The sequence below is a fragment of the Marmota marmota genome, unplaced genomic scaffold (assembly GCF_001458135.2).
Source record: "Marmota marmota marmota unplaced genomic scaffold, marMar, whole genome shotgun sequence".
NCBI classification, from domain to species: Eukaryota; Metazoa; Chordata; class Mammalia; order Rodentia; family Sciuridae; genus Marmota; species Marmota marmota.
In genome coordinates, this window is record NW_026000229.1 from 45,519,949 (window position 1) to 45,535,144 (window position 15,196).

Consider the following 15,196-nt stretch of genomic DNA (forward strand, 5'->3'; position numbering starts at 1 on the left):
TCTTCTTTAATCTCTGGTAGTATTTTTGAATCATATTTTGCTTTTTATTAAAAGAGTTGCTAATGTATAATAAGGATTGTAATGCATTCCACTCTTGACATGTATTTAAAAAAAGAGTTACTAATGTTTTCTTTTGGTTTATATCAGCATTGTGTATATATTTCTATCCTTTAATCCAAACATTTTAGGACTATTTTAGAGCAATTTCAGGTTCTCAGAAAATGACTAGAAATTTCAAATTGTCATGCATAGCACACACAGAATTATTCAGTTTCTCCACTTTCAACATCCAAACCTCCAGATGAAGTTTGAACATAGATGAACACACTTTAACTAACCTAAAGTCCATAGTTTAGATTACAGTTCACTTTGGGTGTTGTGCACTCCATGGGTTTGGACAAATAATCACATCTATCCACACTATTATAGTATACTACCAAGTAGTTCTACTGCATTAGAAATTGTCTGTGTTCTGCTCATTCCTTCTTTCCTCCTTCCCTAAAACCTCTGGAAGACACTTTAAATTGTCTCAATGTTTTGTCTTTTTCAGAATTGCAGAAACTCAAACTCTACATAAGCTTTTCAGGTTAGGGTTTTTGTTTATTAATATGCATTTTTGGTTCCTCTGTGCCTTCTAGTGGTATTTTCTGTATTTATGACTAACTAATATTGCATTTCTGTAATAGTTTATTATCCATTCATAAACTGAAGCCCATTGTAGTTCTTCCATTTTAGAGAAATTGTGAAGAAAGCTCTTGTAAATATCCATGTGTCAGTGTTTTGATTTTGACTCTGCTAATAGTTACATAGTAGTGTCTTTTTGTTGTTTTATTTCCCAGTTCTCTATTGATCTGAAGTTGAACCTCTTTTTGTACACCTATTTACACTTTTTGCATGTTGTCATGGGACATTTCTGTTTATGTTTTGGGAAATTCTTAAATTATTTCTCTTTTTGTTGACTTTTAAATGTTCTTGGTGCATTATGGATGACAATCCTTTATTAGATATGTCTTTTACAAATACTCTCTGCGGTTTGACCTGTCTTCTCATTCTTTTTACATTGCCTCAAAAAGAAGAGTATATTAATTTTAATTGAACTCAGTTTGCAAAATTAGTATTTCACAAATTGTGACTTTGACTCTAACAAGACATTTCCATACCTAATGTCATCTGGATTTACTCTTGTGTCATCATAAAGAATTTCAAGTTGCCATTTACCTTATGTCTCTTAAGTTTTGTGAGTTAATTTTGAGTTAAGGTGTATTGTCTGTGTGCATGCACATTGTATCTATTTTGTGCATGGTCTAGTTGTTCCAGCCCCATTTATAGGAAAGATTGCATTTTCTCCTTTTTCTCCTTTGCATTGTCTTTGCTCTTTTGTAAAAGATCAGTTAATTATATTTGTGCATCTGTTTATGGTCTCTGTTCTGCTCCATTGACCTATATGTCTATTCTTTTTCCAAAGCCTCATCTTGATTACAGCACCATTCCAGTTAAGACTTGAAATCAGGTAGTATCCGTCCTTTGACTTTTTTTAAAGCCTATTTGTGTCTTTATACTTAACCTATGCTTCTGTTAGATAGTTTACAGTTGGGCCTACATCCATGATGGTTATTAGGTTATAGTTTTCCTAACGTTTTGTTGTCTTTTCCTGCTTTGTTATCAGAGTAAATTTGACATCATCAAATGAGTTATCTTGGAAGAGTTTGTGAAAAATTAGTATTGTTCTTCTGTAATGTGTGATAGGAGTCTCTAGTGAAGCTCTCAGGTCCTGAAATTTTTCTGTGTGTAGTTTTAAATACAGTATCTTTAGTGGTTTTTTATATTTATATTTTTTTAGTTTTAGGTGGACACAATATCTTTATTTTATTTTTACATGGTTCTGAGAATCGAACCCAGTGCCTCATGCATGCTATGCAAGCGCATTACCACTTGAGCCACATCCCCAACCCATCTTTATTAGTTTTGTCCCTTTATTTTTATATTCTTTCTGTCTTTCTAGGTATTTTATATTCCACCTACATTTTATAAATTATTAGTATATAGTACTACGCCCAGATGGCTGGATTTCTTTCTTTCTTTCTTTCTTTCTTTTTAAGAAAACAGTTAATAATGTTTCTTTTCATAATACCTGGTCTCAGGTTTTCCATGTCTTTCTCCATATAAAGGCAGAACCAGGGAGCTTCCGGAATTTTCTCTCTGCCATGCTCACCTGGGAAGATCTCCACAACATGGCACCAAAGCTATGAGGTGAGAAGGAAGCCACCATTTATCACACCCTGCCTTGGCCCACCTAGAAAAGAGTCTGTGTTGAAATGTTGGAGCTGAGAGGGAGAAGAGGAGACACCCACCCATTTCCAAGGCCAACCTTCTTGTGGTGGAAAGAAATTGAATAACACACAGCTGGAGAAATAGTAGCCTCTATTAATATATATATACATACATAGATACACACACACACATATGGATTCCTATTTTTACTTAGATCTTGTCTATTTTCCTTAACAATTGTTTCTTAATTTGTTCTATGTCTTGTCATTTCCAGGAGCTTTAAATGTTGTTTTCTGTGTGCATATCTAAAAATTGTGTCCAGTTTTATTGTTGTTTTTCTGGGGAAGTATTTTTCCAAGCTTTTCACTCAGTCATTCTGAATGCCCTACATCTAGATTATTGCTTTTTGTTCCTCAGAATAATCTAGATGTAGATAAATCACAATTTGTATTTTTCAAGTGTTTTCCACTATAAATGTTGTATTATGAACACTTACAAGGCTTCGATGTGAATTATTAAATCAAATAATTGTTCCTTTTAGAACATGACAGCATTGGGTGTCTGTGCTTGTGATTCTGGGACTGATATGATCCCCCATTTTTTCCAGTTGAATGTCATATAGTTAAAACTTACTGTCCAGTTATGCTAATGAAACTTTCTTCAAAGTCATTCTCTCCTGTTGCTACTGTTCTTCTTATCTCATTACAGTACAGTTAAGATACGTCTGGGAAACATGAATGGTGTGACTCTACTTTGTGTACAACCACAGATATGAAAAATTGTGCTCTATATGTATACTATGAACTCAAATGCATTCTCCTGTCATATATAACAAATTAAATTTTTAAAAAAACTACATTGAGATTTCATCTCACTTCAGTCAGAATGGCAATTATCAAGAATACTAATAACAATAAATGTTGGCAAGGATGTGTGGGAAAAGGTACATTACTGGTGAGACTGCAAATTGGTACAACTACTATGGAAAGCAGAATGGCGATTCCTTGAAAAAATTGGAATGGAACCATCATTTGACCCAGCTATCCCACAACCCAGCCATATACTCAAAGGACTTAAAAGCAGCATACACTGATGCAACCACATCAATGTTTATAGCAGCTCAATTTATAATAGCTAAGGTATGTATCTAACCTAGATGTCCTTCAACAGATGAATGTATAAAGAAAATGGAGTATATATACACAATGGGATATTACTCAGTCTTAAAGAAGAATGAAATGATGCCATTTGTCATTAAATTGATGGAGCTGGAAAATATCATGCTAAGTGAAATAAGCCAATTGTAAAACCAAAGGCCCATTGTTCTTCTGACATGCAGATTCTAATACACAATAAGGGGTGGAGGAGAACAAAAATTCACTGGATTAGACAAAGCGGAATAAAGGGAAGGTAGGGGAGATAAGTATAGGAAAGACAGTAGAACGAGTTGGAAGTAACTTTCCTATGTTTTTTCAGAACATTCATATGTTCCTGTATGAATACATGACCAGTGTAACACCACATCTTGTACAATCACCAGAATGGGATTCTGTATGTGGATGTTAATTCACAATGTGGGGTGAGGGGTGGGGAGTAGGGAAGAATAGAGTTACTTTAGATTGTGGACAAGGGATTGAAGGGAGGGGAGGGGATATGAGGGTAGGAAGGATAGTAGAATGAAATAGACATTATTACCTATGTACATATATGACTGCCTGACCAATGTGATTCTGCAACATGTACAATCAGAAAAATGAGAAATTATAATCTATTTATTATGATATATATCAAAGTGCATAAATGTATTCTACTGTAATGTACAACTAATTATAATAAATTTAATTTTTTTTAAAAAAATGAATGGGATCCTAATTAGAATGAGTTATGTTCCATGTATGCATAATACATTGAAATATACTCTGTTGTTATGTGTAACAAATGATCAAATAAATATGACAAAAATGAAAAAAAAATGTCTGGGAAAAATATGAATGTTTATAATGTATGTGTCTCCCACCTATTTTCCTTGTCTTTTTCTGTATCTATTCCTCTTCTCCATACCTACTGGGATGCCATTTCCCTAGGGCTTTGATCTCAGCTGATTTTCAAAGAAGAAAAGAGTTAATAAAATCCCTCATGACTGAAAACAAATATGTTACCTTTTGTATGTTTATATCCTTAACTAATGTATGCTCTAAAAAGAACTGTGTTTTTTTTTTACAATGAATAACAAACAGTAGAACTTCAGGTCATGTAGCAAACAATATTGCTAGAAGATTTTGATCATTAAGTGGGATACTTCTGTGCAAATTCAGAATTATCACACATGTGTATATTTTGTGCAGTCTATGTACAAACTGTCATTGCGTCTTCTCCTCTGGCAGTGGGGAGACGTCTCCATTCTGGGAGTGTTAAACAGAACTCTGCCCTTGGTTGTGCACAAGGGAGTTCTCCAAGTGCCATGGCTTCTATCTTATTGTGTGATAGTGTGATAGTTGTGGAGAATCCATAAAGTCTGCTATCACAGGTATTTGATTATTTATAAAGACATTCGTCTTTTGTCTGGGAGGGTACTGGTGATGGTGCTGAGGTATTTGCATTAATGGATTTTAAAAAAGTATGTGCTTTCCTCTTATACTGCTTTCACTTCAGTTACTGATCTTGCTCATAAAATTATGTTTATTTTTTCTTTCTTTTTAAAATCTTTATTGATTCTTTTTAGTTATACATAGTATTAGGATTCACTTTGATATAACCATAAAAACATACAATATAATTTAGTCCCCCGTATTCTTCCCCATAAAAAAGGGGAAAACTTTATTTTCTTTTTTAAATCAGAACTCCTTCTTTTTTATTGGTTCTTTTAGTTATGTATGACAGTAGAATCCATTTTGATAAAATTAAATAAGCATAGAATATATCTTATTCTAACTCAGTCCCCATTCTTTTAGATGGGCAAAATGTGGGATTCACTTAGGTGTTTTCCTATGTGTAGGGAGGAAAATTATTCTAAAGCCTTTCTTATTCCTATACCCTCCCTTACTTTTTGCCCCTTTATCTAGTCTACTGAATTTCCCCTTTTCTCCTGTCTCCCTTTATTGTGGTTTAGCTCCCACATATCAGCAAAAACTTTTGATTTTTATGGATTGGCTTATTTCATTTAACATTTTGCACTCCAGTTCCATCCATTTACTGACAAATGTCATAAAGGTTTTCTTCTTTATGGCTGAGTATTATTCCATTCTGTATATGTACCATATTCCTTTTATCCATTCATCTGTTAATGGGCATCTAGGTTGGTTCTGTAGCTTAGCTATTATGAATTATGCTGCTATGTATATTGGTATGGTTGTATCACAATAGTGATTATATAAATCCTTTGGATATACATCAAGGAGTGGGAAAACTGGGTCAAATGTGGCTTCCATTACTAGTTTTTTGAGGAGTCTCTATACTGTTTTCCAAAGAGGTTGCACCAATTTGCAATCCCATCAACAATGTATGAGTGATCCCTTTTCCCCCACATCCTTGTTAACATGTGTTGTTACTTATAATCTTGATACTTGTCATTCTGTCTGGAGTGTGATGAAATCTCAATGTAGTTTTAATTTGTATTTCTCTAATTGCTAGAGATATAGAGCATTTTTCATATATTTGTTGAAAATTCATATTTCTTCATTTGAAAAGTGTCTGTTCAGTTATTTTTGCCCATTTATTGATTAGGTTATTTGTGTTTTTGGTGTTAAGCTTTTTGAGTTATTTTTATATATTGAAAATTAATGTCATGTGGCAAAGATTTTCTCCCATTCTGAAGGTTCTCTCTTCACACTCTTGAAAGTTTTCTTTGTTTTAAGAAGCTTTATGGTTTGATGTCATCCAATTTATTGATTTTTTTAAATTTTATTTCTTGTGCTTTAGGATTCTTGTTAAGGAAGTCTGTTTCTGAGCCAATATAGTAAAGTGTTAGGCCTATATTCTCTTCTAGTATGTGCAGGATTTATGGTCTAAGTCCTATGTATTTGATCCAAAAAAGACACCAGTTAGTTTCTAGAATTCATAAATGAATTCAGAAAGGTAGCAGTATGCAAAATTAACACTCATAAGTCATTGTATTTCTATATAGCAATGATGAACCAGTTGAAAGAGATGTTAGGAAAACCATCCATTCACAATAGTCTCAAAAAAAGTCAAATACTTAAGAATCAATTTAAAAAAAGAGATGAAGAATCTCTAAAATATAAGCTAAGAACACAAAAGAAAAAAAATTGAGGAAGACCTTTGAAGATGGAAAGACCTTCCATGCTTTTGGATTGGCAGAATCAATATTGTCAAATGGCCATCCATACTACGAATAAAACTATACAGATTCATCAAAATTCCAATGATGTTCTTCATAGAAATAGAAAAAGCTGTCATGAAGATCACTTGGAAAAATAAAAGACTCAGAATAGCTAAATAAATCTTTACTGAGAAAAATGGAGAAAGAGGCATCACAATACCAGACCTTAAACTATATAACAGAGCTATGGTAACCAAACCACCATGGTATTGACAACAAAATAGGCAAGAAGTCCAATGACACAGAATAGAATACACAGAGACAAACCCACATAAAAACAGTTACCTCATACCATCCATCAAATGGTGCTGGGAAAACAGGAAATCCATGTCACAGAATGAAAGTTAACCCCTATCTCTCAGCCTGCACAAAAATCAGCTTTAAGGTGATCACAACAATTTCTTTATTTTCCCTCAGTGAATCATCAGAAAGTAGTCTCTCAGGAATTTGCTATTTCTCAAAAGCGCATTCTGAGATAACATGATCAACATTGAGACTGTCCAAAGATTTTAGTTTGTAGATTGGCTATTCATTGAAGTGAAAGTAAAATACAATATTTGATTTTTGTGTTATTGAGATAATTTGTCTTACCTGATTGGATGAACAAGGTTATATTCCTGTGTTCTTTCTAGCCACAATTGCTGCCACTGATTTTTTTTCTTCATATTTCAATGTCTCCTGGACCATTAAATTCTACTCATGTGGTTAAGATCAAAGGACACACAGAAGAGGATAAAATAATGTATCCTAAATATGTATCTACCTTCCCCTCCTCACCAGATTTCTACTATGCTTATAATAAGACTTGCCAAAAATACAAAACACAGTTTTATGTAGTTTCTATATTTTTCTTATATACAAATGTGATATAGACCAAGGAAACAAATGCATAGTTGAAAATAAGTCTGTGCATTTTTACAGCAAGAGAAATGTCAGTGAATTGTGATTTATTAAGTAAAATTAGTAGTGCAATGGTATTCAAATGTTGTTACATAAGTTCCCTAGAAATCAACAACTTGTGTGATATAATTTATTATAGATGATAACATATTATAGTCCAATTACCTTAAGCAAAAATTCAGTGTATTTCTGGAATGTGTAATCTTAGCTTTGGAATAGGGACAAAGTTCTTTGAAATCAAAATATTTGAGGGTAGAAAGATGGGAGTAAGATTTGATACTAATGGACTTAAAGGCATTTTTTTCTCCTTTTCAAGTGACATGAAAAATTATACATGTTTATTAGGAACCATGTGATAACTTCTTGGTAAAATGAACTTCTACATACCTTTTGAAGGTGAGTCATTGAGTTTAAACAACATTTATAGAAAAATTCAACCCATCTAATTATTTTGCTGATACTATGTTAAAATATTATTGAATATTTGGTTATTATAATCTGGCTTTGTGTTTCTTGCTTACTCTACATGGATCCAGGAAGTTCATCTTAAAAAGAGATCCTACATTTCCCTCTAAGAATTCCCCAAATCTCTTCAGAGAGCCCTCATGGTTGTATCCACTTCTTTGTTGTTTGGATTACAGATGACTGGATTCAACAGAGCTCAGGATGCTGTCGGATACAGAAGTGAACTTCTTCCCAATGATGCAGAAGGAGCATGGGACAGCAGACCCAAGATGGCCAGTGTGAGGTGAGGCTGGAGTCCACCATACTGCTGCTCTTTTTACTCTTGAACATCCACCCACATGTGAACAGACTTCCATTCTCCTCACTTTCCAGGGAAGCCTTTCTGAAAAAGATGAAGTTTGCTGATATGACTGTCTCTGTCCATGGCCTGCTGCAGCTGGAACTTACTGTCCCAGAGGAGGCTTGCAAGTCCCTTGAGTGGCAAAGGCAAGGAGGAATGTTCTGGGTCTTAGTGGCCCTGTCACATTCTAAAAGGGCCACTTATCATATATTGAGCAAGAAAGGTGCATGAGTACAAGTGACAATTCTTCCCACACTTAAGAGTCTTGACTTCTGCCTTAATTCCCCTGTTATGTCCCACCTGTCTTTGTACAATTGCATTGTGTGAATAAGCTTTTTTGAACAATCCCTGCAGTTAGATGCTGTCTGCATTGCAGCTGTCTTCGTACTCATGCAGAACAACAATGACTTGGTGATGGTGGAGGATGGCCCCTGTGCATAAACTCAGCTCTGGATCTCATTGTAATCAATTAATACAGACATCATGGGTAGACTACTACTACTACTGTGCAGTAGAGAATGATCGTGTGTGTGTGTGTGTGTGTGTGTGTGTGATGCATCAGAACACTCAGTAAGTACAATGACTAATTACACAGGAAAGAGAAATAAGATTGAAAGCTATCCACTTTATAAGGATTAAGGTTAAGAGAAGAATAAGCAGGACTAGGACTGAGAACCAACTTTGCTTACAAAAGTTGACTCGTCTTTCCTTCTTGATCTGTTAATAAGCAGTAAATCTAGGTGGTTTCATTTGGTCTCTGAGTTCCTTAGTAGACCCAAAAATGGGCCTCTTGATAATAATTATTATTCTCATTTATGGATCTTCATTTTTACCCACATTTGGAGATTCTATTAGTTGTTTGCCAATTTGATTGTAATTTTGACAAACATAAATGTCAGAGCTTGTATGACAGCTAGTTGAAAAGTAAAGAGAAAACATACAGAATGGGAAACATTATTTATAAACTATGCATCTGACAATGAGGATTCATATCTGTAATACATAAGGAACTCAAAAACTCAACAGAAAAAAAATAAAACAAAACAAATAAGTTGACTTTGCAATAGGCAGTATATGCCAGCAACCTTGGGGCATGCCTGTAATCTCAGCAACTTAGAAGAAGTCAGGACAATGAGAATCAGAAGTTGAAGAACAGCCTGAACAACTTAGTGAGACTCTGTTACACACACACTCACACAAAATGGGGACAGGTATTGTAGCTCTGTAGTGTCTGCGGTAGAGTGTTACTGGATTTAATCCCCAGCATCACACACACACACACACACACACACACACACACACACAAATTAGTTTTTAGACAAGTAGGAAATTGATCTGAATAGACATTTTCTAAAAAAAAAAAAAGAAAGAAAAAGAAAAGACATACAATGGTCAAAAGGTATATGAAAAAATATTCAACATCACTAATCAAAGAAAATGCAAATCAAACCACAATAAAATATTATCTTGCTTCAGTAAATAGGGCCATCATTAAAAAGACTAAAATTAACTAGTGCTGTTAATGTTGTGCCAAAGAGAACCATTGCAAACTTTTGGTGGAGATGCAAATTATTACAACTATTTTAGAAAATGAGGAGAAAATTTCTGAAAAAAAAGACTTAAAAAGACAAGTACCATATTTTTCAGTAATCCCACTCCTTGTTACATGTCCAAATAACATGAAATCAGTGTGTTGAAGAAAAAAAAGACAAGTGTGTTGAAGAAACATCTGCACACCCATGTTCACGGAAGCACTATTACCTAGTGTTAGACCTTGTTTTATTAAATGTAACACCAAAAGTACATCTGATCAACAAAAGTAAGTAGATTAGACGAACTTCAACAAAATACAAAGCTTCAAAATACATAATTTAGAATATAAAGATAGCTCCCAGTTTGGGAGAAAATTTTTCAAATTGTGCATTAGTAAAAAAAATGTGACAAAAGATACATCATTTATGAAAGTGGATTTATCATAATTGCAATGATGAAAAGATGATAACTAAATGAAACAGGCTCAGAAAATTTCTGCAAAGAGGACTTTTCAGTTTGCAGTAAGTACTTAAAATGGTGATCAGCACATCAGGACTTAGGGAGAAGCCAATAGAAGCCACAAGGAAAATCCATTTGGCAGGGATTGAGATGGTAAAAGTTAAAAATACAGAAGATAACTAGTGTTGTCAAAGACACAGGAAAACAGAAATTCCTGTACATTGTGAACATTTCGTTTTGAGAATAATAGGGCATAGTCTTTCTGAGAATGGTCTGAAAATTCCTCAAAATGCTGCATAGAAAATTAACATATAATCTAGTTATTTCATTCCTCAATATATATTCTAGGGAAGTGAACACATATATTCATGTTCAGAAAACCTTGTTCATTCATTATTCATGATATCAATGAAGCAGAATCATTAAATGTCTAACAAAGGGTGAAGGGAAAGGAAAAGTGGTTGCATAGTCATTGAATTGAATGTTTTTCAATTTCAGAAAGGCTTGGTTTGCAGCATGAGGAAAGTTCATGCTAAAAGTTTGAATCACAAGTGTTCTTCAGAATATTGGCAAAAGGCAAACCCAACTTTAAAAAAAAAAAAAAAAAAAACATTACCCTAGAATTGCTATGCAAATTTATCATATATTAATTTCCACCCAAGATAAAGTTTTAGGAAGAACTGTAAACGTAGGATAGATTTTCTACATGTGTATATGTGCATCTGAGAACTATGAAATTTCTGAGAGAAAAATATGAACTACGGAAATAACTCTGAAAGCAAACAAGATAAGCTATCATTTTCCTTTCAATATTAATCTTTTATTTGGAAGAACATAATTATTATTTTTTATCTAATAGAATGAACAAATGAATATAACTAACTTTATAAACATTATAATAAACTTGAATGTTTCTCATCTTCTACAAGAAATTTTCTACTTCCATAAATACGACAAAAATCGAAGTGTTAATTATTTATTTGTGCACACAGCTTCTTCAATAACCTTTGCCATGGCTGTTATGAAACATTACAGTGCTGAACAGTTTTCTGAGGGCCTCCTTCATGTCCTTATTCCGTAAACTGTAGATCAAGGGGTTGAAAAGTGGAGTTAACATGGAATAGAACAAAGTCACAATTTTCTGCATCCCTGCTGGATTTCCTGCTGTGGGGCTCACATACACAACCATGATGGAGCCATAGAAGAGGGATACTACAGCCAGATGGGAGCCACATGTGGAGAAAGCCTTTTTCTGGCCTTCTGCTGAAGGGACCCTGAGTACAGCTCTGATTACCAAGGTGTAGGAACTGGTAATATAGAGGAAGGTGGAGAAAATGAGGACTGAGTTATAGATGGCACAGATAATTTCAGTGCCAGGAGCTGGTTCACAGGACAGCTTTATAAGTGGTCCTGGGTCACATAGAAAGTGATCAATTTTATTTGCACAGCAAAATGGGAGCTGAGAAACTAGGTAAACAGGCAAGAGGAAACACAAGAAGCCACACACCCAGCAGCCGGCTCCTATTCTGAAGGAGTTTTGAACAGTCATGATTGTAGGGTAGTTCAGGGGTTTGCATATTGCAAGGTACCTGTCAAAGGCCATGACAGACAAGAAGAAAGTCTCAGTGGTGCCCATGGAGAAGAAGAAGTAGAACTGGAGGAAGCACCCAGAGAAAGAAATGTCATGGCTCTCAGAGAGAAAGTTGGCTAGCATATTGGGGACAGTAGAGTTGATATAACAGATCTCCAGGAAGGAAAAGTTGGCCAGCAGGATGTACATTGGTGTTTGTAGTCTATAGTCCCACCATACAGCACAGATAATGCACAGGTTTCCAATTAGGGTTGAGATGTATGTTCCAGAAAAGATTGAAAAGAGGAGGATCTGAATCTTCCAGGTGTAAGGGAAGCCCAAGAGGATGAATTTACTCACAGAGCTGGAGCAATTATTTACATTCAAATTTTTATTTGTTCCTAAAGCTGCAAAGATAAAAAGATTTCATGTGAGAAGTGATCTTATATAATATGACTTTTTAAAACAGATTCCTTGAGTGGGGTCACATTGATATTCCTTTCAAAAATAACAGATTATTCATACAGAGATATTTACATGATTTTCAGTTACTCATAGTCCTACCCTAGACACACCAAACCCAATTTGAAAAGAGGAAGAGAGAGTCTGGAGTCAAAGGAAGTTTACCACCTGTATTTTGGTTTTGACAAAAACAAAAGAAAACTAAATGAAACAAAACAACATATTCAAATTTAGGTCTTGTGGTGAATGAAAGGAGACAATAAATAAAGAGATAAGTCATTGTTTGTGACATACAAAGATATTACTTTGATTGTGTTCAATATTCTTTGCTCTATTTGTGAGAGTAATACAGGCTTTCATACTGATTTGAGGAGAGCATCTTGATGAGTCATAGAATTAAAATATACGTATAGAATAATTCATTTTAGCTTTGTTGTGTTAGGTTAAGACCTTTCTTTCTCTGTACATTTGAGACTGCAATTTAAATAAATATTGAGATGAAAAAGTTTGAATGCTTAATAGGAGTTTCCACATAAATTCATCTCATTAGTAAAAATGAATTCTTTTGAAATACTATGCATTATAAATGAAATACTATTTTTAAAGAAATATGGTTTATAACATATTACTTGAAATATTACAGGATAATTAGAATGATCTGGTTAAAAGAATTTGAATCTGAAAATTTATTCCACAAAAATGAGCCTGTCTGCTATTTGTCATTCAATGCGGATGATATCCCATAATTTTCATTTCAGATCTAACCATAAATATCATTTGCTAATATTTTATCTCAATTTGTTAACCAATGTAATAATTGGGATGATTTGTAATACCATCATAATCAATGAATCTTTTAAATAAAATTAATATAAATATATGAGATATATGTAATCAACCTCTTCAATACTTTGTAATTGGAATGGAGGGTGAGTGATCAACTCTCTTGTGGTTTTTGTATGGAAAGAGGTAAATAACCAATTATTATTACTTGATATTAGAGAGCTATGGTAGTCCAGGAATGATTGGTGGTCTTTGAGGGAAAAATAGATCAAAACTATTTTCATAATAATGTTAAGACAACATTTGGTTTTTCATTTTCTTTTTTATTTATTATTACATTGGAGTTTTCAGGCTTTATGGTGTGTAGTATCACAGTAGATCAACCAGAGAAGTAGGTAGGATTCAATAACTTTTATTGTATTAAGACAAATAGTAATGATATTGGCAAAAAGTTGTAAATTGCAACTCTTCTTAGTAAATTTGATGAAGTTATTTTTACATAGACCTCACATGCATAATTACTTTACATATGTCTAATTACTTAATGCTACTATTTAAAAATTAATTTATAAGCAAATATTTTTCAGGTTTAATTCCTAAATAATAAATATTATTGGCTATAATTTACATAAATAAAAGTTGTGTGGGGTCCATTATAATAAGAAAGATTTTAAAGAGGTCCTGATACCAAGTATTTGATAACTATTCTCAATGAAACTATGCTCCAAAGAATAATTAAATGCTTTTCTTAGTCATTCATAGCAAAAGAATATATGTTGGATAAGAGTCTCATGTATATGTTGGATAAGAGTCCTTGGCATGTATTCATTATTCTTGTTGTATGTTTTATTGAAATTACTTTATTTGAATAGTATTATTAAAGGGTTTCATATGCAAATAGTAATTTGATTTTGGAAAAGTAAACATTAGGGCAAAAAGCATATGCCAATTTAAATTCTCCATTCAATATTTTAGAATGTTAAAACCTTAACTTTCAACACTAACCAGGCAATAAAATAATAAAGCTATTCTATTTGTATCACTTTGACTTTTGGAGGTTTTAGCATATCATACAGACATGGAAGGTAAGTTGAAAGTAAATTGACTCATTCTTAAAATATTCACCATGTGTTTATGAATTCCAATCTTGGGAACTCAGAGATATAGATTTTTATCTATATTATACTAAAATATATTATATTTTATCTATATTATAGATATAGTTTTTTGTTAAATAGGTCTAAAATTTGAAAAACAATATTTTGTTTTGTTTTTGGTACCAGTCTTGAAGTCAGGAACATTTAGCCACTGAGCTACATGCCCCGCCTGTTTTATATGTGGAAAGAATTTTTCTAAACTGGTTATTTTATCCAAATTTAAAGTAATCATATATAATATAAACTGATGCTTTTGATGAATGAAGAACACACTGCAATTCAATGCCAGTTCAGTAAGCCCTCGACATTTCAATACCACCTTTGCTGATGATTTTTAATTTTCATTCACTCTACTTCTTTCTCTGTGTTTCTGTATCTATCTCTATCCTTGTGCCCACAAATTTCCATTTGCTTCATTGGTCTTCTTTCTCTAAGGGTCTTGTGTATATGTGTTTGTACCCTTCCATAATTTTTTGTTTTATATTTTATTCAACTGTGACTGTATTGTCTCCAGATTGCAAACAGCATCTGCCTGGTGTCTGTTCCTATAAACTATAATTAAAAGGCAAAGAATATGATAGAAGAATGGACTAATATCAATGAATGTTTCAATGCAGAAGAGCCACTGATCATGTGGTAGATTTTATCAAGAAACTCAAACCACATTCTGTAATAACATTTTTCTTCATAAAATCTCAACTCTATTCTATATGATGTTGTTTTTCATTAATTTTACAGTTGAGATAAGATAGTAAGATAGATATTGAAATCAAATATATATATATAATTTTCAAAAATATGTAAAATTTTGTTATGTTCATAAAGGCTATTCCTTTAAATTTGCAATCAAAATGTGAATAAAATTTCCTTGCCTGATAGTCTCTAAAATAATCAGAAAGTCACAGGGTCCTTGCAAT

General features: G+C 33.2%; 1 protein-coding gene across 1 annotated transcript; it reads right to left on the minus strand.

Moving 5' to 3' along the window:
* Window positions 1–11,304: 11,304 nt before the first annotated feature.
* On the minus strand, window positions 11,305–14,013 carry LOC107137688 (olfactory receptor 11G2-like). The gene is made up of 2 exons (XM_015480149.1): window positions 13,982–14,013; window positions 11,305–12,241 (listed from the first exon to the last, which is right to left on the minus strand). Exons 1-2 carry the CDS (start codon window positions 14,011–14,013, stop codon window positions 11,305–11,307), a joined length of 969 nt encoding a protein of 322 aa, XP_015335635.1.
* Between the last annotated feature and the right edge of the window lie 1,183 nt (window positions 14,014–15,196).